The sequence below is a fragment of the Drosophila elegans genome, unplaced genomic scaffold (assembly GCF_018152505.1).
Source record: "Drosophila elegans isolate 14027-0461.03 unplaced genomic scaffold, ASM1815250v1 contig_208, whole genome shotgun sequence".
Classification (NCBI taxonomy): Eukaryota; Metazoa; Arthropoda; class Insecta; order Diptera; family Drosophilidae; genus Drosophila; species Drosophila elegans.
Genome location: NW_024545578.1, coordinates 9,114,003 through 9,141,838, shown reverse-complemented (window position 1 = coordinate 9,141,838; position 27,836 = coordinate 9,114,003). Strand labels below are relative to the sequence as shown.

At 41.7% G+C, this 27,836-nt stretch overlaps 1 protein-coding gene, 1 long non-coding RNA gene and 1 other non-coding gene across 3 annotated transcripts in view; 1 reads left to right on the top strand and 2 right to left on the bottom strand.

Moving 5' to 3' along the window:
* Positions 1 to 6,070: 6,070 nt before the first annotated feature.
* LOC108146674 lies at positions 6,071 to 6,537 on the top strand. Its single transcript, XR_001774482.2, has 2 exons — positions 6,071 to 6,214; positions 6,270 to 6,537. It is a non-coding gene; the product is annotated as an uncharacterized LOC108146674 (long non-coding RNA).
* Positions 6,538 to 19,084: 12,547 nt separating this feature from the next.
* Positions 19,085 to 19,166, bottom strand: Trnal-aag. The gene has a single exon. It is a non-coding gene; the product is annotated as a tRNA-Leu (tRNA).
* A 148-nt stretch (positions 19,167 to 19,314) lies between these two features.
* Positions 19,315 to 27,836, bottom strand: part of LOC108146684 (leucine-rich repeat-containing protein 15) — a 44,059-nt gene continuing 35,537 nt past the window's right edge. Inside the window, 1 exon segment of the mRNA XM_017272741.2 lies at positions 19,315 to 23,429. Within this exon segment, the coding sequence (XP_017128230.1) occupies positions 20,946 to 23,276 (2,331 nt within the window). The 5' untranslated portion in view covers positions 23,277 to 23,429 and the 3' untranslated portion in view covers positions 19,315 to 20,945.

The following is a 27,836-nucleotide window of genomic DNA, read 5'->3' as shown; positions in this document are numbered from 1 at the left end:
AAGTTTTGGCAGCAAAGTATGGCTTTAATGATAATGACTTTAGCTACGACAAAAAGTAGCGCAAAGTTTAGAATACGCCAACGCAACGCTTTTGGGGTTTTTGTCGAGAACTCCAAGGGGTTTGAAGAAGTTTTCCCCCGCATCCACACACGCGAAATGGAAACAGTTCGGTGGGTTTTCGCCCGGGCTCGTGGTGTTAACTTTTCCTACGTGTTGGCCCTATGAAACTGATAAGAAAAGACAGCAGCAGGAGCCGCTACGTGGGACAAGGCCAGGCTGTCTATTAGGGAATTTGAATGGGATGTAATTCGATATATCAATGATGGCGCTACCAAACCTAGAACTAGACTACCTTTAGGGAATGCAGATCGTGTCGCAGCATTGCCAGCGATTTAGTTTTATCACAATCGCGGCAACAACTTCGGACAATGTTAGCGATTTATTGCATCAGCTCCAACTTACAACACTTGGTTACGTTGTAATCGGCCAGCGCTGTAGATACAGATACCCGGCCAACAACAACAAACAAGCATCCTCAGCAGCCCGTAGCTACCAAAAACCCAATTGCCCGTTCCCGTTCCCATTTCCGCTCCCTGCATCTGATCAACGCGGCTAATCTGCACTGCGAAAAAAGTCATCACAATTTGTCAGACTTTGACTCACAATAGTCAAGTGGCTTCCGACTTTTACAAAAACAAATCTACGTGTTACTACCTTTGAACTTTAAAAGTATAATTTTCCATTACGCCAGCATTTCAATGGTTTCTTTGTATGGATGTAAAATCTTATTTTTAAAAGTTTGTTTTTAGCTAATATATATTTTTGTTACTTTTAAAATGAATGAAATGAAGTGGAACAAGAGAAGCAGCTTTGTAATGTAACTTGTGCTTTAATTCGGTATTGCTTTGTGTTTTCCTGAGTGTAACTGCAGTTGCTGTTGGGCTGTTGCTGTTGTCAACTTCTTTGTTGTCGTCGTCGTCGTCGTCATCTCCTCCTCATCAACATCAGTGGACCGCGACAAAAGTCTTCTCCCAGCAACGGCCCAAGTTTGGTCGGCAGTCCCAGGCTGTTAAGAGTTCAACTCGTGATGTTTAAGTGGTTTAAGCCAAGGTAACGATTTCCTCATTGGTCTACAATTCTCCAGTTCAGCCCGCTATTGCTGTTGTTGCCGGCGACATTCTGTCATGCCACGATCACGAACCATTCGTAACACATTTGTTGCAATTTTCCTTGCTATTTGTTAAGGTTCAGATGAGGTTGCAACCAAAGGGACTCTCGTCTGGGAGGCTTTGATGTTGTAAAATATGTACTAAACGGCAGGATAAAACGATTGATTCGGAGTTGTTGTGAGGTGTCTGCAAAGTGGCATCACCAGTTGAACTAATGGATTCCGGGGGGTGATTTTATTTAAATAATATTTAGTAGTTTTTAGTGTTTAGAAAAATAATAATATTATATAAAAGTTCTTAAATTCTAAATGTATATTATATGTAAATAAATTCAATTCCCAAAAGCTGAATCTAAATAAACATTCCCTACCCCACATAAACTTAATTGATTTAATCCTGGTGCACAACTGTAAAATCAGCATCGAAAGGTGTTAATGGCCGTCTGCTAAAGCGGTTGTCCAAATTGCACTCGCATTAAATTCTCTTCCGTTAGAGGAGCACGGACTTCCGGTTGCGAGGGGATGCCATTCCACAGGGGGGAGGAAAAGCGGGGAAAACAGGTGTAAACTGTAACGCCGCCAATGGGCGACACATTTGGCAGCTATTCAAGTGTGATAACAACAGTGTGCCAAGCCCGATAGAAAGGGACACGGCGAAGGAAAACAATGGGAGTGAGCGGGATGGGGATGGTGAGGGGGATGAGTAAGAGTAAATCAAATTGAATAATTGTTACATGACGGAGCGAGGGAGATGGGCTGCAGATGGGAAGAAAGAGACAGCTGGCAGGGACATATGATCGAGGCAACAGGGGCAGCAAAAACAAACGCAGCCTAACAAGCCTAGGCAACAATAACAATAACACTGAAAGGACATCAGCATACTCCATCCCTTCCGCCCATACAATAGCCCGCTGCACTGCGCAAAATTAGGGTTTTAATGGATTAAGTCAGGCATTTACATACCATACCATTTACCATTTACCTCGAGTAAAAATGTTTTGTACTTACCAAAAATACAAAAATTAAACATTTCCTTGAATTTATAAGCAAAGAGCATTAAAAAAACTGTATAAGAAGGAAATTAATAGAACAAACAAAAATGTACTATTTTAATATTTTCCCAAAAAGGACACAATTTTTCTCTGTGCTTCATTCCATTCCGCTGCGATGAGAGCGCTACGACGCGACTTCAATTCAATCAATTGAACGTGCCACGAATGGTTAGCAATAACAAAATACACTCTAGTGGGTTGAGGGGGTGGTAAAGGACGGGCGGGGGGTGCGAACAAGGACCAAGGACCAGGATAACAACGAGCAGACCAACTGGCGTGTGAAATTGACAATGCAGCTGCAAAAGAGAGGACACAAAGGGCGGCTAGGTAGTTGAGTTGACGTAACACTGTGCAAATATTTCATAGCCTGTGAAATAACTAGGAAAAATAATATAACTTATAAGATACTAAACTGATTTTAACAATAAGATTATTTAAGCACCACATCTGCAAGTTTATTCATAGAATTTTAAAGAGAGATAGATATTGAAACATTGATTAATGACTTATTTATAATACATCAATTATATAAGTCCTGTTTATTCTTATACAACTTTTAAGAATTCTTAAATACGGCTTTATAGTTTAAAATTGGTCTCAAAGTTTCCTAAACATTAAATTTGCAGTTTTGGAAATATTTCAAGATTCTGCAATTGATCAAGAAGAACTTTCAGAAAACGGTTTTTGCAGTTGAGTAAAAATATTTATGCACGCGACAAACGGCCAATGTGCGGGATTAAGAGCCAGGCCCACCTGACATCCACATCCACATCCACCGACGACGACCGTGGTCCGTTTTTACCTCATGAAAGTGTCCTGTCCGCCGTCCCCTGTCAACGTGTCTCATTGATTGAATAGGACACACACACCTGAACACATCAGCAGGCGACATTTTTGCATAACCCTGAGCTGCGAAAATCAAGCAAATAAAACTTATTTAGGTTGCAGGGGCGGACAGACCAGTGATTCTCAATATTTGCAGTGGGCTTACCTGGCGCATTCTGCCCATCTGCCATAACAGGTGTTGATATGTTTATATACTGTCTAATGGGCGGAATGGGATATGTGTGGGGGAATGGTCCATGAATGCTTTCGATGTGCGTGCAATTTGCACAAATTGCAGACAGACCGCATTGAGAATGCGAGACAAGTTTGTGGTGGGATTTGCCTGGTTATCAATTAAACAATTAGCGGACCATTATTTGAATAGGCTCAGAGAGGAGTGCTACTACGCGGCCATCAGAATCGCAGCTCCCACTCGTTCGCTTGTCAAATAAACACTTCTCACCCATCGCGATTGCATTTACCCGACTGTCATTTACCGTTGGCTCTCGGGTGGAAAATCTCTGGAGTGCCTGATTGCCACGCCCACTGGCTGCAATCAAGCGTTCGTCTCGAAGTATCTAAAAGATGCATGTAATTTTTGATAGAGATGGGCAGCATCATACCTAGATACTACATAAACTAAATAATTGTTAGCTGCATAAATAAAATATAATTTCAGTTGTTATATAAAAACTGAATTTACAGCATTTTTTTTATTACAAACTATAGGCTTTGAATCTATTTTAATGAGTTACCAAACCGTTTCTTACCCACTGACCTTTTTTCAACAGTTTGTGTCTTATGCAAGGGAAAATAATACCTTCCCATCACTGAGCTCAAGTGCACACATGCCAGGCCAAATTACAAGGCATCCCAGCGGAGGACCAAAAACGAGGCGCGGTTTTTTAAATTAAAAACTAAAATCGATTGACATTCAATTTGAGCAGGCAGCTACCCGACTAAAGTCAGTTCTCTCCCTTCTCGACGTCGTATCTCAAGTCAACATTTGTCGCTATAAATTTGCCAGTGCCCAAGTTTCGCACATTTCCTTGACTCTGTCACGGATGTTGGATGCTGGGAAGCTGGGAAGCTGGGATGTTGAATACGGAGATGCGATGCGATGCGTGTGCGTGCGTAAGATACTCGGAGACAGATGGGAGCTGTGAGATGGAAACTGGGAGTGCTTCTGCCTTGGCTGCTGTTTCCTTCCTAGCAACAACCTTGGCAGCTGATACAGCTGAAGAAGCCAGTCAGCCAGCCATCCAGCCAGCGGCTATATTCAATACTCACTGACATGTGCGCCACCCGATGGTGATGCCCATGAAAAGGATAGAGATCACGGTGACTGCCATAGCTGCATGCCAAAATAAACATGAGAATGTCTAAGCTAGATTTTGTAAGCTTAAAAAAAGATAATAAAATAAAAGAAAATAAATAGATAGATAGCTAAATAATAAAAGTTGCATATTAAACCAGGACGGCATAGTGTACGTCTTTCTATATAAATGTGGAATTTATGGAAAGACGCTACATATAATTTATGGATGCTACATATTTTGTAACATTAAACTAAGTATCCGAAAATGAGAACATCACTTAGTTTCACGGAGTATATATTTATGGGTGTTTCCCATTTAATGAACACAATAAATTATTGCTTAAATCCAAATTAATAACCATTTTAATACTCACCTCTGGCAGTGACTGTCAACATACTATTATTTGCCAGACATCTCTCAAACTATATCCCTTGCTGGAGTTTCAACTCCGACTTCAACTTTGGCTCCAGTGTCGTATCCGTATATCTGCATCTGTATCTCAACATACACTCAACGTATCTGCTGCCATGTGGCTTTCCGCGTTTGCGTGCAAATTTTGTGACACTTCACCCACGGGAGCGTTTTTTGCAACTTTGGCAGCTAAGCGCTGATCCGAGCTCGAAGCGCCCTTCTGCTTTCTGCACTGTTCATTCGCTCTATTAATCCTGGCTGACGTTGACAAAATGAGACAGGTACACAGGCAAAAAAGGTATCTAAATTCAGGTTTTCTAAGGAGTAGTTTTTAGCTGGCATAGAATGCACATATCACATATTGGAGCTTTAATTATGTACTAAGCTGGGGAAGCTTATGGTTGGATATTTTCCATATCTAAATAAAATGTTTTCTTTAAGTATGAGATAAACATATAATAAACCCCTTTTTTAATGACTTCAAGCTTAAAGTCTAAATTATCTACATTTGTAGATGGGCACAGCTATTTAATTTTTTTTTTTCAGGAAATGGCTGATTAAATTTCCAGCACTGCTGCTAGTCAACCCTTCATTAAGTGCCACTCCCACCTCCCGTTTTTGAAAAAGCGGAGGCGGCGGCTCCGATGGCGTGTGCATAATTTCCCAACCGGAGAAGAAAGACTAAAGAGCTAAAGAGCTAATGCAACAAGTTGCAGCCGCTTTTAATTGATATTAATTTAATTGACACTCCAGTTGAGTTGTGAACTCGAGTGGCGTTTTGGGCTCGTTCTGGTTCCATTTACCCACGGCCCTCCTCCTTTTTTTTCCCTCAGACTAATCGCGTGGGCTTAGCCCGACTTGTCAGTTGGCAAAGTGGCGGCTTCAATGAGCTTGGTTGCAAACACAGTTCGCTGGCAAGGGAAAAAGGGGTCTGGAGTGCATTTTATGAGTTTCCATTTAAGTTCAATTAGGTTTGCACATCGCGATTAGCATAATGAGCCAGTGTCGTGAAGGAATTGCAAGGGCCCATTAAGAATGCATGCAAAACTCTTAAAAAAGAAGATAGTAGAGTCTACAAATCGTATTTGAAGGCTAACCTTCCACTAATTAAAAAAGCATATATAATTGAAAATTATAGAGTTTCATTTTGTAATTTCATTAAAATAAAACATATACTAGCTTCCCGCTTTGCATGACTGTTAAAACGACGAAGGCATAGCATATCTAATTCGTTTAGCCACCTGCGATCGAAAAATGTAACAAGAAGAAGGTTCTGGATATCGGTACAACACAATTAAAAATTAACCGATCGGTGCAGCTTTTACTAATCTTCCTTTCTCTGGTGGGAATGGTCCTGGCTCAACAACGACCACCCCAGAGACCGAGAGATCCGATGCCGAGAGAATATAGAATTAATCGCAAAGGTCTTCCGCTTGATCGTAAGATTTCAAAATTAGAATACCCAGTGTCAGTCTAAACGCCAACTTTTTCTAGGTGCAAAATGGTGCCAAGCTATTATCACTCCCAGTTTTGGTTCGGTGTGCTAATTCAGCTGTGTGATAAATAAATGTTTGATGTCTTGCTCCAAAGAAATCGATGAAGTCAATCCCTCTTTTACAAAAAAGAGGTTCTGAAAGAAAATGTTATTTGTCTGACTACATTAAAGTTTTTCTTGGTAACAAAATAATTTACAGGGCACATTTCCTAGTTATTTAAAATAGATTGTAGCCCATCTAGTAAGCCAATATATTTTTGCATTCAATCCACTTCTAATCATAACGGTCCCTCGAACTACAGCCTGCATTTGCTCCTCAACTGGTATCGTGCCTCCATGCCATCATCATCATCATAATGATCATCATCATCCTGGTGCGCAGACGCTCTAATCGCTCATTAAACGGCCACAATTTGCCCGGTCGGCGTTGCATTTAAATTACTTTCCCATTGACTTGGCCAGGGGAACTGGCTGAAATTTGTTTATGAGGGCTAGCGCAGCGTAGTTCTTTTAACTAAAACTAAAGCTCATAACTCTGGCCATCCGACAGCGACTGGGTCTGTCTAGTCCGTTGGACAATCGAGTCGCGTGAATTTCAGCAATCAGGCGAGGTCCGTGGAAGTCCCAAAGTCGCAGCCGAAAGCTGAAAACTGAAAACTGAAAAGTCTTGCCTTTCCCCCAAAATACCCCCCTCTGCCCAGCTTTGTTGTCGTAGCATTCATCAAAAAACGCTAAAGTCGTGCAGTTCGGTTTCCAAATCTATGCCCCACCCGCATCCTCAAGTTCTGCATTTCCCCCTAAGCCCGTTCCCTTTTTGCAATTGACATGCCATGCTTAAGTTTTTCCCGACTTTTTCTTTAGAATTTTCCATGCTCTTTTCGGGGGAGAGAGAGAAGCCGAGCTGACCGACGTGATATTATAAATTTAGCTTTGCCCCAGCTCGCTTCCTCTTCCTTATCCACCCATGGGAAACGCTTTTCTACCTTATTTTGACTTTCTCTAATCTTCCAGAATCACCAGAACCACAGTTTGAGTTATTTGCTTAAACTTGGATTAGCCGTTATTGTTATGCATAGTTAACTACAGTAATATTTGTTGGTTACTCTAATGACTTCAAACATTGCTCTAAGTAACATAAACGAACTAGAGTTCAATTCATTGTTGAATTATACTATAAATTAAAATGCTTTATAATAATAGTAATAGTTTGCTTCTATATTCCTCTATTAATCATGTTTTCTTTCTACGCTTCCACTTGGCTGCTGATTTAAATGTTCAACTCCAATCGATTGAAATAAACAAAAATAAGTACATATCACAACAATTCCGAATCATTTGGCTGCTGACTCACAATATCGCCCCTTCACTCGGGCACTTCAAAAGGAATTTCAAATATTTATTAACGCCCTGCTCTCAAGCTGGCTCATAACTGTTGTAAATTACTTGGCCAGGTTGTAAATATTAATAACCAAAGGGTGAAGCGCCGGAATCCCCGAAATAGAGGGTCTGCCAAAGGCGGGGGTCGACTATTTCGAGCTGAGATGAGGAACCAATTAAGCGGATTTCAAGTGCTACGAAAATAACGCCGCACAATCAGAAGGTGACGAAGCGGCTGCCATGGAGGAAAACTCGTGGAAAACTGCAGGAAAACTCCACTCGTCTGTTACATAAGGCAGATGCTGAAGAGGGAGATAGTGCGGGATAATGGAATAGTGGAAATGGGGGGACTGACATTGAAATGTTGCGCGTGCGGCAGTGCAAACAAATTTAAAAATAAAATAAGGAAAGTCGGAAAGGGAATGGTGAGGAAAGTTGCGTCTGTAGCATAAATTAAACTGCATTGCTGCATTAAGAGATCAAACATGAGCGAGGATGAGGGGGAAAGGCATTCCCAGCAGGAGGCTGCATCTGCTCCTCGAGCATTTAAAATGCTGTAAATTTTAATTAGACGAGATGTTCGTATTCCGAATTCGGAGGGCGCAAGCCAGGCATTGCACTACAAGATGCCTTTGCTTAATATCTTAATAAGAATATCACGATAAATAATCTGTGTAAATTCAGCAATGAGATATGCATCTAGTACGATTTAAAGACAATCAATTTAATAAGCTTACAAGAGCGAATAACGTTTGTATGCTGTACTATCCCCTAATTAAACTGATATGATTAATTATGATGATTAAGATAATAACTAAATACAATTTTGAAGGTCACATTCAACTATTATTTAACTACAATTTGTATTAGTTATTGTTTTAGTCGGTCGAATATTTTTGATAATATTTATTAAACTAGTAAAATCATTTAAATCATTGCATAGCCGACCATTACTGTTTTAAACTTCATTTAACTTCCTGGTATCAATTGCTGAAGATCCCAGAGCAATCGCAATGCCGACTCTCAGGTCTCCGTCAGAATTGGCCATAAATAATAATCATGACAATGTTTGGCCCCAGGCAATGTGAACTTTTCGCACAAAAGACCCGAGTCTGGAGCCGAAAGTTGAGAGCAATTCAGCTCGATTTGATGCCAGGCGATTCGAAATGAATCGCGACTCTCGAGGCCTCCTTTGTTTTTTGTTTGCCGCTTTCCGCAAACTGCAGGGAATTCTGTTGACATTGGCTGGTTGTCTAGGACGATAGACGATAGGTTTCTATCCAGTAATGGCTGGTATATAGCAAGTTTCACTTCCACCTAAATAGCTGTCTCTGTACTTTATTTTATATAAAATTAATAAATTATATAATACTTTTATTAAACTTCTTTTATAATAAAGATTCTTTAAAATCTAATATGGGTCCCACAAGTATTTTGTTGTAAACGAGTTCTTTCTTAACCTTTTATTAATAGTTTTTGTTTTGGAAAGTATTGTTCCTACATGTTATCAAAATTTGGCGTATTGTTTTTGCTTATAGCCATGTTAGGGTGCCATTTCTTTCCCATCACTGGACCTCCTCAAAGTTCTTGTCCCACCTGAAGGTGGGCTTATCAAAAATTGCATGGCATTGCAGCTGACTGGGAATGCTAGGTAAGAACATTGTTCGACTGCGCCTCGGCGGCAATAAACGAAACAAAATGAAACTTACACTTTTCAGTGGTCCATTCCCAGTCCCCTCAGAGTTGTCGGCATAGCCACAATTCCTGACATTCGTTGGCTGAGATTAATGCGCCTTTGGTTGCAGCCGCCAAGTCGGCGAGTTCAGGTCAAGGGCCCGAGGTCTGAAGCGTCTGGGGCCGTAAAAAGTTCTGCCCTATACTCTAAACAAACCGGAGTTCAAGGGCTACTGGGAAACCGGATGGATAGGTGTTTTAAAAGTGCCAGGAAATCAATGTACCCAACTTATTTATTATTTTGTAAACATACCTTCCTCACGGGGAAATTCAAATTTATTGTTAGCATATTTTAAAGTCAGGAACATGGGCGTTTTTTTTTAATACATTTTTGTTATGAAAAACAGTTTATATTTAAAAAATTTTTAGAAAAAAAGTACTTACAAAGAAAGCAATTAAGATAATTATAAAAAATGTATAGATTTTAATTGAAACTTACTGATGGATTATGTAGCTCAGGCTTAAGGAGTGTTGCAATTTATTTTAAATTCACCAATTTTTAATTTTTAATTACAGGGTATTGAAAATTCTCCATTTCCCCACCCATCTCAGCTTTCTTGCTCTTTTTTTTGGGCCTTATTGTCGACCTCAGCCACAGTTTAAGTTCCAGTCTCGGATTGCGCAACAAGAGCCCTCAGAAAAAAAAATAGGACTGAAGAGGAGTGGAGCGGCAAAAGAACGAGGCAAGGAAGGAGCCACACAGCAAATTGTTAAAAATAATTTATATTAAAACGCAGCACAAAAAGACATTGCAATGAAAATTGTGCAAACAATTCGAGTCCGGGGAAAAAAACGGAGAGATGCCAGGCAGATCCAGCAATTGCGATAAGGCAGAGCAGCCGGGAGGAGCTGGAGATCCGGGAGCAGGGCCCAGAGCTGCAAACAAATGTCCAAATGATATTTTGTCATAATAAATGGCACAACTATGATTATTTATGACTCGAAATGCGATCGCTTCCCTCCACGGCTCGACTCCACCAGCTCCGCTCAATTTAAGTCTCATAATCAGAGACGAGACGAGGAGCTCTGGTCATGATTTCGATTTCTTGCCCGGCCATGTAATTTATAGTGCCAAGAGTATTGAATACCGCTGTATTCTCCTTTGCGTTTTTTTTTTCAGATTGTTTTTTGGTTTTCCTGCCCCTTTTTGTGGCAATCAAAGCGAGACTTAGGCCACGAACTGACTGCGATAATGCCGTTTTTTCTCTGATTCCCCGATGTTGATTTGCGGGCTTCGGTTTTAGCTCTGCGGCTTCGATTTCCTCTGTTTATTGCTGGCCGAGGGTATTTCTGTTCTAGGTCTCAATTGTGGCTGATTGTTGTGAGGCATCATTAGAAGAACGTAAATCAAACAGTTTTTTTCGTTTTATGACTTTTTCGCTGAGAGTTGAACCATTTATGGTTAGTAATGGAGGCAACAAATGTAAGACAGTTTCAGAGGGAGATTAAGTCAGGAATGTGGCGGGCTAATTTGAAATGGCTTTATGGGCTGGCTCTTAAATACAATACAAAAAATGCAGTGATCATTGGTAATATATGTTTTGTTTATCGTTTTATGCCATCAAGTCGTGCATGTCTTGGATTTTATTCTTTGTACTCAGCCAATCTATGAAAGTGTGGTTAAACTTCTTTAACTATCCTTTATTATTCCTACCAAATATAATTTGTTTGTTTTTTGCCCTATAAAAAAAGTAAACAAACTTCAATATGTATTACATTCAAAAATAACAACTTAAACAACTTAAATTTCTACGTAATAAGCTTACATATAGCCGAAATTTAATAAATCAGAATAATTGACTTATGATAGAAATTTTATGATTAAAAAAACAGGCTTTTTTCGGATGGATTAAGGCTTCCAAACTGATGGTAAAGGATAACATCTTAGCAAAAGACTTTGATTTACAGTCAGAAATGTTACGGAAACAAAATCGATGAAGATTTATTAATTACCAAAACCATTTGACCGTAAATTATTAGCAAGAAATTCAAACCTATTTTTAAGAACGGATGCTTGCGATCTAATGCTTTCTACTTCCTGGAAGTCAAAAAGTGCGTTTTATTTACTTTTCCATTGCTTGACTTTAAAGGATTCTTGTGGCCATTTATTGCCATATATATTTCGGTATTTTCGTGGCACTGCCAACTGTCAATAAGTCTTTACACTGTCGGCACACATGACACCAGATCCCGGTTCCGCTGCCATCACTTAACCTCTTCCAGTGCCCCGTCCACATCCAATTTTTCCTTCGCTACTGTCGGTATTTTTTTTTGTGCTCTCGTTTTTTCAGCGTTTTCAAATTAAACTTAAACTTTTTTCATTTCCATTCAACACACATAGAAAAACTCCCGTCGAACCGCCCTCCGAACACAGCGATTTTGCTGCGCACATGCGTTTCAATTCCACTCTTCAATTTTTTTTCGTATTTTGTAGCTGGTGGGTCTGATTCCTGGTATGCCGCGTGCTCAGCGTGTTGTTTGCTTATTTGAAGTTTCCGCAGGGAGCTGCGTTTTCGGTTCAGTCGAGTTGAGTTGGAGTTGAGCTGTACTATACTGTACTATACTGTGCTGTACTGTGCAGGGCGTTTTGTGGGCCGGAGGGACGGACGGAGCCAACGAGCGCGCAATATTAAATCGTCTGTATTGTTTACAATCAGAAAGCGTTTTATAGACTTTATATAGACGAACGAGTCAACAGAACGAGTCAAACGAAAACAGGGGAAACATATTGATTCAAGCTCCTATTCTCCAGATTTCTATGGACTCGACGGCCACCAGGGAGTCACAGTTGAGCAATTTCTGCTTCAGCAATTCCCTTGGCGAATTTCAAGTCGGCAAAAGTCACGTTTTAATCGCCGTACATATCGCAGCAATCATTAATCAAAATTAAACAATAATTATTTGCCAGAAATCACAGTCAGCAGGCGCGGGGCGCTGTTTCTTCAGGTGTTTCTTATGCTCAGGTTTTGTGGGTGCGTCGAAGGCTACAAAAATTGACTTTGAGCGGTTTTAATTGAGCTTTAATTATGCCTAATTAAGCGTGGAAATACAATTTTTTTCTCTTAGCTTTCTTAGTCGTATTTGCTTGCCATTTTTGCATATCACTTTATTTTTTTTCGGCAGCGTGTGAACACCATTAACTTTTTGAATACTGTGGCAGTAACGATTACCCATATGGGGAAAGTAATTAAGAGGTTTGAGATGATAATTAGTCATTTTGGGTGAAGCCAAAGACTTACATTCGAATTAAATATAAATAGCAAGCAATTTTTTTTCAAAAACATTTTATGATGGTAAGACAGATAGCTTAATGAAGGCTAGTATAGCGTATCACAATGATTTCAATGTGTAACTTCTTAAATAACCCAGACAAGTAAATATGAGAATAAACTACGTTCCAATTCCCTTCTGCCTAAAGCAGTTTATATTTTGTCCTTGAGTCGTCCGTTTTTCACCCTCATTTAAAGTTTTGAAACTGCGTTGAGTGCCCCATAACTGTAATCCATATAGCACATATCAACTATGAGGACAAACAAGAACTCGATTTTGTTTGGTAAACAGAAAGAAAACTGCCAACACCGACACAATCCCCAGGGGCTGAAAGTGGAAAGAGAGTGGGGCCAGCACAAAGTAATTGATTGTTTATGGTCATACAATTTATGTGTGGCACAACAGCGGGGAAAGAGAAAGGGTAGTGCAAAATATTGACCATTTGCTAAACGATAATTCAAAATGTTAAATCGACAATTTCAATTTGAGGCGAAATGGAGGAGAACCCGGGGGGAATGCGCCATTCGCTCTGAAACTTCACACATGACTCCCGGGTAGGGCTGTAAATATAAACATAAACTCTCCACTTAATAAAGGCGAGTGCCCTGCCACGCCCCCTGCCATGCCCCCTGCCATGCCCCCTGCCCCAAGTGCCACCCCGTTAACCCCATCTGGCCCCGCTGGAATCAATCGAACGTGTAATAAAATGCAATTTTTGCAACAACGTCTCCTACTCGGCCGATAAAACGCCGCTGGTTGCCGCAGTTTTATTTTTTTATACTCCTCTAGCTACAAACGCATTTTATTTGACTCGCTATTGAACCCCGAGGGTAAGGGCATAGCCCCTGGGCACTTTGGGGTTCAATTGCTGTGTAACTGCTACTGCTGGTTCGCAGCCAAAGTCCAAACCCTCACCTTTAGTTGGGCAGTAAAAATTCAAACAGTTACAAGTTTATCGAGCCAACGAGAAAAAAACAAAATGAAATTATACTCCATACTGCTGGTCATTGTTGTTGCCTCTTGTTGGTTGTTATTATTTACAAGCAATTTAAGCAATCTGTTTGCTCTTCGGGTTTTTCCTTCATCTCCATATTTTTCCATAGTTAACAATCATGTAAACACAACATGAGTACTCTGATTTTTATTGTTATTAAAAAATATCGCATATAGAACAATTTACATTCTGCCAGTTCAATTTATATTAACAAAAGACGAATATGTAAAAAAAAAATTTTAACGATATAATGTCAATAAACCATAACAAAAGATATGAGAAATAAAAAATATTTTGGGTGTTCATATTATTTTAATTTACTTTTTATCCTTACTCTACCAGGACTGACTTACATATATTGGGTAAGCTTAAACAATTTATTTAGTATTTTAATCTAATCGATAGTTGGCTGAAATGCACAATCCTTTTTACGCTTAAACATAGCTTAGATCCAACTGAATTAATATTGAGCACCACTAAATCACTGAAAACAAGATGGGAATATAAATAATTGCTTTTAATTTTATATCTTTCGTTCCTTCCGTTCTCCACATCACATCATAAAATTTGCAATAATATTTTGGCATATTACTAGCGTAGCCGTCCTGTACTCGCAGGGCTTATACAATCGATTACTCACGGTCGATTTCATTAATTTTCATAAACAAATTTGTTCAAGTTCTCGAACAGCACTCCCCTTGGTTCTTTTGGCAATGTATTGAAAAGTAAATAATGCAATTTGCCACGCAGAAAAGAGGACTCAAGGAGAGATCTTTTGTGTCTGACTTCCGAGTTGCTGCAGTTGAGCAATTATGTAATTTTTAATAGTCGCCATCGGAGGCCAGAGGCGGTACGCATTTTACGAGCGCAGAGAGGGGTTGCTTGTAAAAGTCAAAGCATAATTTATTATTGTCAGTCGGTAGAGGGCAACCCTCGACTATAAAATAATGGAAATCGTAAAGGGATTTATTTAGACTAATAAAGAAAAATAATTTTAAAATAGTCAAACAAAAATTTAAATAAGGACGATCAATCACGATGTCATGTTTGTATTTTGATAAAATTAATTTTTTTTAATTATTTTATTAATTTGATCAAGTTAAAGTGTCCAAAAAAAAATGGCAGCTGAAAAGTGTATAAAATGGGAGGGTCGGTGTCGGTGTAAGATTATATTTGGTGTGACGCGTGACACGTGGTGCGCTTCACGGATTTCGCTGCGGACTCACGTCCTTCGACTAACTCACTCCAGGACCTTTTCCGGACACATTCCACCCACTGCCCACCCCTACGTGTTAATTGTGGCAACTGCTCTGCTGTGACTTCTGTCCATTCAACTTGGCCACTTGTACGTGGGGTGAGCGGAAAAATGGCAAAGAAAACTCGCAAATAAAATATGACTGGCCAGAGCACATGGGACAGCGCACACATAAACTTCGAATAGCTGGGGGTTAAGCATTTTCGGGAAAGCGTTTAGTGCTCGATGCGCCATAAACTTGTGGATTTAACTAGCTGACCAGAAAGGAAACAGGACCAAGGGTCGTTTTCTTGTTTCTTAGTTCTTTAAAATTTTAAAGGACAGCCATGTGTAAGCCAATACACAACAATTACAACTTTAAAAACTTTTTGAAAAAGTACGATAAAAATATTATTATTTTTTTTTATCATACACTTATACATTTTTTTATAGAAACGAATTCTTATTTACAACTATAGAATTTAAAAGCCGAAAGATCAGACGGAATAATGACATACAATTTGTTTAAAAAGAGTTTTAGAAGATATTCGCTGTTTTCAAATTAGTAAAAAAGAAAATAACCCACACCTTCTAATCGTTTTAGTGTGATATCGAAATTGTTCCTTTAACGTATTCAATTAGCGTTGCTGTTTCTGGGGATAAGTCCCCCGCTTGAAGGACACTTGTCGGCACCTCCCCAAGCGGATCCTCTTTACTAGTCAGTAGCAGTGACCTTCGGTCATTGCCCCATATTTGAGATAAAAAACAAAAATGTTCCGAGTGAAAAACGAAAAACCGGAGACCATCAACATCAGACTGAAACCGAAACCATTCCCGACCGGAGGCTGCTCCACTTGAGTTGCGCTTTTTCAACTTTGTTCGCGGACTCTTTTATGACGGTGATGAGGATGGACTGACCACCAGTCGGCTCACTGGCTAGTTGGGTTCGCACTACTTGAAATGAAACCGCAACTTAATAATTTTTGCTTCTGCGGCAATTAAAAATTTTTACCTTATTTGCTCCAGTTTGCCAGCGTTTTTATGTTCGTGCTTTTCGGCGGAGTGGAGCCAGGACTTGTTATCTGTTTCAGTTGTTGCCCCAGTGCAACATTTTGTGCATGGTCATTTACTTTTCGCCCCCAGCCGCTTCAGTCCGCCAAGTTGCGATGTTACTAATTAAAAACGCAAATGGGTTTATGATGTTGCACAAGTTGCGGTCGCTTTGGGGGCGGGGGTATTATTTTTTACTGCTGTCGCTGCGAAATTGTAACATGACAAAAAATCTGAAAAGAAGTTATAAAGAAAAGCATAAAAAGAGCGTGGCATTAAAACAAATTTTTGCTCGGTTTTCTTTTTTTTTTATTTCGGGACAAATACAAAACAAGTCCTGCTGGGTTCCCTGGGTTTTCCAGCTTTTCACCCTTGCGGTTGCTTGCGGCTGCTCCCTTTTGTTGGGTTTTCCGGCCCAACACCCCCTCCTGCTTTCTCCGTGCTCCTGGACCTTTTCCGACTATATCGCCATCCATCTCGGTGGTCTCCTTGCCGGGAATGGCGGACTCCTCCACGCTTTTCACGCTTTTCACATTGCTCTGGCATGTTTTGTGTTTTATTAGCGTGAAAATTTTTCAAAGGTGTCAGCACTTTTTACGTTCTTGTTTTTGTCGTTTTCGTTCTTCGTTTGTTTTTCGCCTGTTTTAAGTATTTCCAAGAAGTGGGTGACTTTTTTTATTAAATACTTTGTGAAATTTATATTTGTCACAGCACAAATGAGATGTTAAGTGCCACAAAAGGAGGAAAATGTATTCCCGGAAATTTTTGAGGCAGAGTCAGCTTATTATGGATGACTTTAGTTTCTAATTTTGCAGCTTTGAAAGTGTAATAAATTATTTATGGTTACTCTTTGGTTAATCCCCAGCAAAAAGGGAATACTATTAGCCGTTAGTTTCCCATTAAAGATTCCTCCATCGGCAATTCCCTTAATGGCCAACAGCCCCAAGCCCCAAGGCCAAAACCAAACCCAAGCGAACCGAGCTGACCGGAAATCCCCAAACAGCACGAGCCGCCCCCCGACCACGCCCCTGGCCTGCCATTATGTAATATCCGTTGACTATTATTCTAATTCATGCCGAAAATTAAAAAGCTGCCTATGAGCCCCTGACCAACCCCAACCCCAACCCTGATCCCTTTGCCGACTTGTTTTTGTGCCAGTTCAGCGAAAATTTCATGCAAAATAAAACCCAAAAAAAGGAAGAACCAAACCGAAAACGCCTTTTTGAATAGACGATGGCATTATGTTGCTTTTGGTGGGCTCTTGCCATCCTTTCCCGTTTTTGTATTCAAAATAAAGCGACCGCATCAACGAAATATGAAATAGCACAAAAATAATATTCAGTCTGTGTATGGAAATTGAAAAAAATTAACATATAAATTAGCAAAGCAGACAAAATGTATAGGGGGCGAGGTTTCTAAAGGGAAAGACTCCTTTTGTTTTGAAAACAATTTTCGTGGCATAAATTTACGGCTGGCAATTAAAAATATTTTGTAATTCTTCTTAGCTAAAATCGGGGGTGTATAAAAATAGAGGGAAAAAAACTTTAATTAAATGTGAAACAATTTATAAAACAATAGAATTAAGGAGGATTCGTAAAGTAACTCTAATTTTTTTTAATCTAATTTATGTAATAAAATAGTTCAGCGCTGCAAGCATAAGCTTTTTGTTGAAAATTAACCATACTTTGCCTTTTAAGTGTAAAGGACAATTCATTAACTTTATCTATACCCATTGAACTCGATCTTCTTGCACCTTAAATTTAAAGCGATAACCGCACATCCTTGGCAACTTTCTGGCTTCCCGTTGTCCTTAACTCGGTATCCACATATTTACGGCCGCAACAATGTGCGCCTTGTGAAACAATTTATAACTTTTGCGCTCTTGCCTAATAAGTTGGCATGTTGTGGCCAATAAGTTGCGGCAACAGCAGCGGACATGCAGCGGAACTCGTTTTGAAACTAAATTACAAGTACAGCAGCAACAACAGTCGCCGGCTGGTGGATATAGATGCCCCACCCCTCCACCCACTTTCGCCCACTTTCATCCCACTCCCCCTTCGTCCTTGCACACCGATGCACATCTTGCCAACAAGTTGGGCGTGTTGTTGTTGCCTTAACTACTGTTAATTCTTCTAATTGTGTGTACGTTGTTTGCGTGCGCTAATGTCGCATATGCACAAGCAGCAACAACATCAGCAACATCAGTTGAAGGCATCCTGCAGGACGACAGAAGGCAGGAGGGAGGATGGAGGAGGGGAGGGCAGAAGGGGCATGCAAATGTGCAACTGCTTATGCCAGAGCGAACTCAGTTTCTCCCTCCTAAAAACATCTTGCGATGGGTTCGTGAACGAAGCTTCCAAGCTGGCTAAAACATCCTTTTCCAAATTGGGAAATATGCATTTTATTTGCAATAGCCATTAATAAAACAATTGTTCATAAATTGTACATATCTTCGTTATAGACAAAAATAAGTTGGCAAAAACTTTAGATTAAATAGTGGTAAATAAATAATTGTGAATCATACTTAAAACACAAATATTTTCGTATTTTTTTATGAACTTTTGTAAATTTTAATTTTATGTATTTATTTGTTATTATTATTATTAATTTTATAATACAAATATAGTAGTAGTAACAATTGTAAAAATGGCCAAGAAATAATTTAAATTAAATTAAATTATTTATTCTCCCAGTGAGCCCGGTTCGTGTCACGATATGAACTCCATTACATCGCTTGAGATTTTTGCAGAGTGGCGCATCGTTTGACAACTCACATGGTGGCAGCAGAAGTGGGGTCTGTGGGGCCAGGGTGACCCTGTCCCTTATTAGCGCAAAACGCTGCACGTTGGGAGCGTGTTTTGGGGCATGTGTGCGTGAGCTCGTGTATTTGTTATTGTTGTTAAATGTAATTAAATTATGCAGATGAGTGCCATGCGCTCCCTTTGCAGCTTCAGCTCTGTTTCTGCCGCTGCCGCATTAACTAAACTGCCATGGAAAAGTGTTTTTAGGTATTTGCATTTGACACCGACAAACAGTTGCCTGGTGCGCTAGTTTTCCCAAGTGCTGGCGGGCGGAATCGTTGGCAGATTGCTGAACAAGCTGTTGCAAAATGTTAGAAAAATAGAAATGAAAATGGAAAAAAAAATAATTCCAGTTGGCAGCGGTGGGATTCGAACCCACGCCTCCGAGGAGACTGGTGCCTTAAACCAGCGCCTTAGACCGCTCGGCCACGCTACCCCTTTGCATAGAACGGAAAAAATACTCATTCAAAAAGAATTAGCTAGCGGTACATGTACTGCTAACCCAGATAACGAATAAAGCAGCAAACAATTATGTATATACATTTATCTTACGCATCCCGCACAAATTTAAAACACATGCCTTCTTTATTGTTAAGTTTGTTCTTTATTTGATTTTATCCTCTAGTTCTTGAACACTGTTGAATTTTCCATTTTCTGCGCATTTGCGGTTATCCATTACATCGAGAGAATTCCTTGCATGACTTCATCTTGCTTCACTTCTTGTTTTAATGATACGATTAGATGCTGATCCACAAATTTGGTTTGTTTTAGGCTAAACTCTATGTCTTGTTTATATGCTTATACCATTTCATATGGTTTCGTTTGTTTAACTATGCTTGTCCCTTGTAATTTGCTTAAATTGTAGTTCGAATTGATTTAATTTATTTATAGTTGTGTTGTCGTATAGCTAGATGAAAGATCTGGTTCGCTATGAAATATGAATATGAAATTTGCGTTTGAATAAGTTTTCAATTACATATGGTAATCTTTGTTTTTTCATTTATTTGTAAGTTACTTTTAACTCCCTTGTATTGGTTTTGCAATTTGTTCCATTAAATTGTTAAATATGTACAATCGATCAAAGTGTGGCCGACTCGTTGCAGTGAAAAAAGAAAATCAAATCAAGTGCTGAAATAAAAGTCCTCAGCCAAGGCTGGAAAAATGATAAACACACACAATGAAAACAATGTGAAATGTATGTTTTTTTTTCGAGCATAGTTACTTTTTTTTTATTTACACGTATAATTCGTATATATAGATTTACTTTGTATTTGTTTATATTGCATAAATTGCTTATTCATATTTGTGAATGCGGCGTAGATTCTATATGAATATTGCGGAGTTTTCAATAGTATTTGCATTTTACACTGTGTAAACATCTTCTTTGTTTATTATTCCGATGAGTAGTTTATTCTTTACTGAGTCTATTAACTATAAAAATCTGTTGTGTTCTATTTAAGTTCTTGCATATTTATTTCGTTTTTGTTTTAGTCCTTTTATTTATTATTGGAATATTTTTGTGAAAGCGTTAGGCTAAATACATACATAGTTTTAATGACTGGTGCTTAAGCGCTTAGCTTATTTGTTTTTTAATAAAGTAAAATTAATTGTTTGCTTAGTTTTTTTTTTTTTTTTTTTTGTGTGGTTTTGAAGTTTTATAGATATTTGTGGTCGCGCCTAAAAAGAAGCTTCTAAATATGTACAAGAATTGAAACGCTTTTAAGCTTAACCTAATATTTAAGATCACTGGTATGCAAATGAAATGGCCGTGCAGCAGGCTGGTCGACTGCATTTTAGTTTAGCACTTGACCAACCCACAGTGCCTGCCAAATTGTGCGCAAGATTTCCTTATATACACCTGCGTTTTTCCTGCGCTTTTCCCGCTCGACAACCTCCCGAACTAAATCCTAATTTATACAAAATGCTTTCGCTTGAATACACGTAACGTAGGAATATACAACTAGAGTATGAATATTCAGGATTGCTCTGATTTTCGTTTTTGCAAAGAGTGTGTTTCCTTGATTAATGTCAAATAGCAACAACTCTTTCCAAAAGCAAAAACCAAGGCAGGCCTGATTAAATTAGAATGAACCCCTGCTCCTTCGCTAACTTCCTCATTGACTTAACCCTTGTAGAAGTAATGCAGCTCGATATCCGGATCCGGTCTGGTTTTGATGATGGTGCGGCCCAAAGTGCCGCACGTCTTGGCCGGATATCAGTGGTACCGCCTCAGGCTCCCGTTGTTGTTGCCCACTGCCACGCCCACAACGCCTACGCCCCCATGATGATTGTTGTTCGACAGGGTGGACACATTGTTGTTGTTGTTGTTGGTGTTGAAGGATCTGCGTCCGGTGGTGTTGCCATGGATAAGCGCCATGCCCACTCCATTCCTCAGCGGCAGGGCGGGGGGCGGCGGAGTGGGCGTTGGACTGGGCGGCAAGTCATGATCCAGCGGCAGCGAATAGTGTGAGTTGTTGTGTATATATCCCGGCTCAGACATCGCATCGCATGGCTTGGCATAGACTCCGCCATAGTGGTGATTGTGGTGGCTCTGGCTCTGGTTCTGGTTGTGGTTGAAGTGGTCCTGGGTCAAACGGATGCCATTGGCAAGTGGCTGGCTGTAGTGCGACAGGGTGCTCTCCTGCACCACCGGCGATCGGTGGCGCGGCAGCGAGGTAGCATTCAGTGGCTTACCGCCGTTGCAGGTCAATAGTCGCATGTCCTGCTGCGAGTGGTGCATCTTCGAGGTAGCCGGCTGCTGCTGCGGCTGCTGCGTCTGCTGTTGGCCATTGTTCGTCATGTAGTGGATGTGGCTGAGCTGGGCGAAGGAGTTGGAGGCCTGGTCCACGGCACTGGGCACCTGCAGCTGCGGCACAGCCCCGCTGGCCGTGCTTGCAACACCACCACCACCCCGACCCCGCAACTGAGGCGGGGGTGGTGCTTCTAGCTATAGTTCGGTGACCGGTATCGGCCTATTGCTGCCGCCCATATAGGGATATCCGCCGGCTGCCGGGTGAACGCCTCCACAACCGGGCGGCGGCCTGGCCATGTACTCCTCGTCGGAGAAGGTCTTCTGGTACTCACGCTCCTTCCTGCCCAGCGCTGAGTGCCCCTTCAGCATCTCCCTAATCCGACGGCGACAGGTGTACAGCACCAGGGCTAAGGTGGTGATCAGAGCGGCACAGGCCACCACCAGGATGCCGATGATGGCCTGCTTGCTGGCCGCTCCATGGGCACAGCCCAAGAGGGGCTCGGCCAACTGGGCCAGTGGCAAGTCCCGCAGAGCCGTTGGATAGGCACACACCACTGGGGCGTACTGACCACTCGCATTCCTGCTGACCAGCAGGTGACGCAGCCACAACAGCCGGCAATCGCACTCGAACGGATTCTCCGAGAGATCCAGGGTTTGCAGATCGGCCCACGGCACTAGACCCTCGTCCAAGCTGCTCAGCTGATTGGCCTTCAGCACCACAGTGCTCAAGTGGGGCAGGCCACCCAGGGCGATGGCGGGCAGTTCACTCAACTGCTTGTTGCTGGACAGATTCAGGTGCTCCAGATTGGCATTTGCCCCGAAGGCGCCGCTCTCCACGCGCCTCAACCGCTGGGCACCGGTCAGCTCCAGGTGCCTCAGCTCGCGCAGACCCGCAAAGGCACCCATGGCGATGACCTCGAAGTCGTTCTGGCCAATGTTCAGCTGCTCCAGACGTCCCAAGCGCTGCAGTGCTGCTGTGGGAATCGCAGCCAGGCGATTGTCCGACAGATCCAGGTAGCGCAGGGCCTCCAGACCCTTGAACGCCTCCCCCGAGACGTTGTGCAGGCCAGCTCCACGCAGGTCCAGCCGGGTCAGTCCCTTCAGATCCTCGAAGGCTCCGCCCGGAATGGTCATGAACGAGTTGGTGCCCAGGTAGAGCTCCGCCAGGGTGGGCAGTGCCTGGAACGTTATCTCCCCCGGCACTGTGGTTAGGGTATTATCATCCAGATAGAGCACCCTTAGGTTTACGAGTCCATCCAGGGCATGTGGATCAATGTGACTGATGCGATTCTGGCCGAGATTCAGCTCCGCCAGCTTGCCCATGGGCGAGAAGGTGCGGTACTCCAGTTCGGCAATCAAGTTGCCCCTCAGATTCAGCACACTGATGGTGGACAGGCCCAGAAAGGTCCTGTTCGACACCTGGCCAATTTTGTTGTGATCGAGGTGCAGCTCCTGCAATTTGGCGTGATACGCAAACGATCGTTCCGGGATGGTGACCATGTCGTTAAACGACAGATCGAGGAAGGTGAGCTGCGCATAGAACTGCATGGACGAGTCGATGGTCTTCAGCTTGTTGTTCTTGATCACCAGTCGCTGGATGGCGGGATTCAGGGCGATGGGCAGGACATCCAGAGTGCCCTCGCCGCAGTTCACCATCAAAGTGTCGTCGTCGCATTCGCAGCCATTCGGGCAGTTGGCCAGTCCCTGGGCCAATTGCAGAGTGGCCACCGCCAGGACCAGGAACAGGCCCATAGCCTGGGCCAACGACATGGTAATTGGCCGTCGTCTGCTCATTACACGCTGCTCGCTGTCTTCTGGCTTTCTTCGCCACTCGTCGTCGTCGTCGTCGACGATTCGCTTGTGTGCTCTCCTTTCCACGTTAACTATGTTCGTTCTGGCCAAGTTCGCCAATGGCTAGAGCTCTCCAGTCCAGACTCCGGCATTCGCCTGCAAATGGAGGGGAGACAAGCAAAAAAGGTGCGGGGTTAAATTGATTTTCCATTACAGTTCAAAATTGCTTAGCTCTTGGATTTCCATTGGATTTGGCAGCTGCAGAGCAATCGCATTGCCCATTGCCCATTGCCGATTGCCCCCGTCGGGAGTTAATCGGTAGTTTTGTGGACTGCCCCCCGAAAATGTGCCTCCATTTGGCTGTCGGGCAGTAAACAAATGAAGACAATTTAAATGGCCACGGTCTGGACATTAGGAACGGAATTAGCGGATGGCTAAAAGCAAATGGAAGTTGTTGCAAGTTTCACTTTAACAGTCTGTTTCGGGCTTAATGGCTGCCAGGCAGTTAGCCGAGAAACTCTGGGGTTGGACTATCGATTGGACGGCATAGCATGGAAGCAGATTGCCATGGACTCAACTATTTGCCTAGAAATTCTTCATTAAATCTGTTTGTGGTGCTCTAGGATTTACCCTTGTTTCTGTTAAATAATTTATTTCAGTTGTTTGTTATAAATTTCAGTCGGAATCATATATTTCTTTTGTTTGGATAGTTAACTATTTTAATATTTAATATACCAAAACCTTTTCTTATACAAAACTTTAAGATTGATTTCCACTTTAATTCCAGCTGGAAGTGCTTTAATTATTATACTCGAAACCCACCCAAGGCGGCACACATGTCAGACAATGGGCCAACCCCAGCAACCCTTTGTGTCAACTGGCAGGTCCCCAAAGTCAGACCCTGGCCCCAAAAGGCCACCCCCCGTCCTCCCTCTTTTCAGATACCACTTCCCAATGGATCCCCAAACAGGCCAAAGATATGCCGCATAGTTGGGGCCAAACTTAAAAAACAACTTGCACTTTGTTTGCTTTGGGGACATTTATCAGCTTCGGGGCTGATGGGCAGCCAAAAGAGGGAGGGGGTGGGATCTGGGGACGACTGGCAAAACAAAACTTAATTTAGCGCGGCAACTGAGAGAAGTTCAAGGATGTGGGGCTCACAAAAAGGATATCGGCACTGGGCTCCCCAAACGGGCCATAAAATAAATAAAACAAAAGCGAATTTCTCTTTTTTCCTTTGTTGTTTTCATTTTGACTGAGAGATGGGGTTGAACAGACAAAGGATGCTGTGTATGCTGTATCGTCCCCCTTTCATATTTTTCAACTTTTACGCAGTGTGGGCGTGGCCGGGCCCCAAAGGCGCTATGAAAATAATCATAGATGTGGGTCAGACTTCAGAGCGGCGGAGTGCTGCAAAGGATATAACTTCCGAAACTCTCGCTTTTTATTATGTAAATATCACATAAACACCCGGGAGCAGCCTTCATATGAAGTAAGGCCGCAAAAAATGGCACTCGTCGAGGGTCCTTGCCGGCCTTATCCCGCTCCCAGTTCCGACTCCTCATCATTATCATGCATATGCCATAAAGCAACTTGTTGAGACTGGGACTCTGCCTCGAAGAAGAACAAACAACCGACAACATTTTCGGTCGAATAAAAACAAAAACTGAGAAGTTTGCGCTCCATTGTGCGCTCCTCAGCTCAGCTGCTTGGAATGCATATGGCTGATGATGATGGAATGGGAAAAATCATATTTAAATTGCTAAAATCCTATTTGGCACCAAAGGCTGTGAGATGAGGTGGAAAACGGAGAGTGAACAATTTAAAAGAGTTCCTGATAGGTTTCACTTAATTCAGAATAGTAAATGGCTTGTAAATCACAATGTTATGGTATTTTATTGCTTCTTTTGAGCTTTAATGCTTCCCTGCCTTGTGTGAGTAGTCGAAAAAACTTTAAAATATATTTTAAAAGCAGTTATTTAAAATTGAAGTCGACGAATACTTAAAAAAGTGATTTACAAATAATTGACATTATTCTTACTTTGCTTTAGAAATTTATATCTTTTTAAATATTAAACAGAAGTATTCAACATCTTTTTTTCTCTTAGTACTTGTTTAAACTTTTAAATTTGTTTTTTCATTTTGATTTTAAGTAACCTGCTCAACTTTCCACTGGGTGCAACTATTTAAATTGTCACTCGCATGAAAGTTTCCTTTTTTTTTCCTTTTGGACACTACAATCCCCATCCATTGAAGGTATGCTCTTTATATTTTATGGTCTGCCGCTGAGATTTTATTTGGTAGCCTTTGTTGCCTTTTTAGGACGTTTTTATTTGGTTTGCTGCTGTTGCTGAACTCATTTATTAGTTCCGCTCGTGTCCGACTTGCACTTTTTGACCCCCCTCGGTCACTATTTCCCTTCTGCCGACTATATCTTTTTGGCCATTGTTGGAAAATGTTTGCCCGTCGGTTGAACTTTATACAGTGTGAGAAAATCTTAAATGCTATTAATTAGCCAAGAAAAGTTTGGCACTTAAGCTCTAAGTTAAATATATATAAAGTGAAATAATTTTGGTTCAAATAAGTTTATTTTCCAATGGTTTCTGGTAATGAAATTATTATTATCCTTTAAAGTTATTGGACTAAAAAGGGGCAAGATTATTTTTTTGTGTAGCTGTGAGTCCAACAGCCTTGTGGCCATGGCCCATAAAAGTGGGAGGGGCAGTTAGGGGGTGGTGGGTGGACAAACCTCTTTTTATTGTATCTGTCTGGTGCCGTTTTCTGTTCCGTCTTTTGTCGGTTTTTGGTCCCCGGACTTTGGTTTTGCTTTTGCTTTGGCCCAGCACTCCGACTTCCGCTTCACTTCCCCGCCCACGATTCGACCACCCCCTTTTAACACTTTCTGCTGTTGCTTTTTGTTTAGTCTAGAGATATTCTTTTTTTGCTTTTGAAAATTTGCCAGCACACACAAAAAAAAAAGAGAATCATTTGCCACAACTTTTCTGTTGCAGTTGGTGGAAATTGCTAAATAAAAGCATGTTTCTGATTTAATGGTAGAGAAAAGAGGGGAAATGGAAAGGAGCGGGGTATGCTGGCAAGTACAGTTGTGCCCGTAGCCAACTCACTTTTCCCCTTTTTTTATCTGTGGCTGGCAAAAAGTTTGACGGTGCTTAAAAATAGCATTGGAATCGACTGGTCGATAATGGTTTCCAGGTTTCAGCTGGCCTGGCCCAATTTCCTTTTGCTCCCCTTAAAAAAAAAACTTGCTCAACTCAAGCCATCAACGTCGGCAATAAACTTCAACTTTGCCTGTTTGCCAAATGTTTAATATTTCAAAGTAACGCCAGCCAATATCCTAAAATCTTAAACCAGAAACCTCCAAAGGCCCCCAAGTTCCCCCCTTTCCGCCCTTTTGCCCTGGTTTCACCCCTTCCCTGGGCGTTATTTATATGACAATTTCGCTTGAGCGCGCGTTAAAATATAGCCGACAATATTTTATGCTCAATGCCTTGGCTCATGTTTTGCCAACAGCCAAGTCCTGCTGATCCGCCCCCCTATCCGTACGCTATGATAAACTTGGCAAATTTATCCTGCTTTGTGCCATACGTCTTTTGGCACAGTTTACGCTCAAGACCGCTTCGAAACCCCCCCCCCACATCTCTATTTGCACTATTTGCACAGTTTACAGTTTCAGTTTTTTAGCTGTGACTTCGAGATACTTTTTGTATGCATCTGCGAGATACTTTTTCCTGCCGGTGCGGGCACACCAAATATTTGCCATCGCAAGGAGACAAAACAAAGAAATGACAGCCTCACGCACAGCCAGCATTGAATTGGAAGAGCGGTATTTGGGGCACCACCAAAAACACCAGCCCACGGCACCACCCACCACCCACCCAATCAGCCACCAACTTTTCCGACTTAAGCTAAAGCTGCAGCTGAAGCTGAAGGCTGTGTGCCAGTGAAAGTCGCCGCGGCAACAGCCACTCGTCTGTGAAATAGAAAACGAAACAATAGACGACGGGTGGTTCCTGTGTTTTGAGTGGGCCGAATAGGTGGGTGGGGTTTTTGAAACAGGTTCCAGAGAGTGGCCGCCAGGGGGCGCTTGCCAATTGCGCATCGTCACACATGTTACTTCAATTTTCAGTAATGGTAATCGGGCACAAGTTTGCCTTTTGCCGCACTCCCATTCCCATTCCCAATCCCACTTCCAATCCCACTTCCAATCGGCAATTGAAACGGGCTTGGGCTTGGATTTCGATTCGGAATTTGGCGCACGAATTGAACGCTTTCTGGTCCCCTCTCTTTCGGCAGCTGATTTGTGCTTATGAACCGCAAAAGCTACATGGATATGGAGTCGATGTGATTCGAGAGGCCATATAATCAGTGTGGGGTAGCTAATTTCAGAGGGAAATCACTTTTAGATAACGAACTCGGCAAAGAACCACTTGCTCTGGGTAAAGAAATTGGAAATGAGGTGACCTCAATCGAGCCTCTTGTACATTGTACATTAATTTCCAAAACCCCCCAAAGAAATGCTAAGGAAACGTTAGCTGTGGTGTA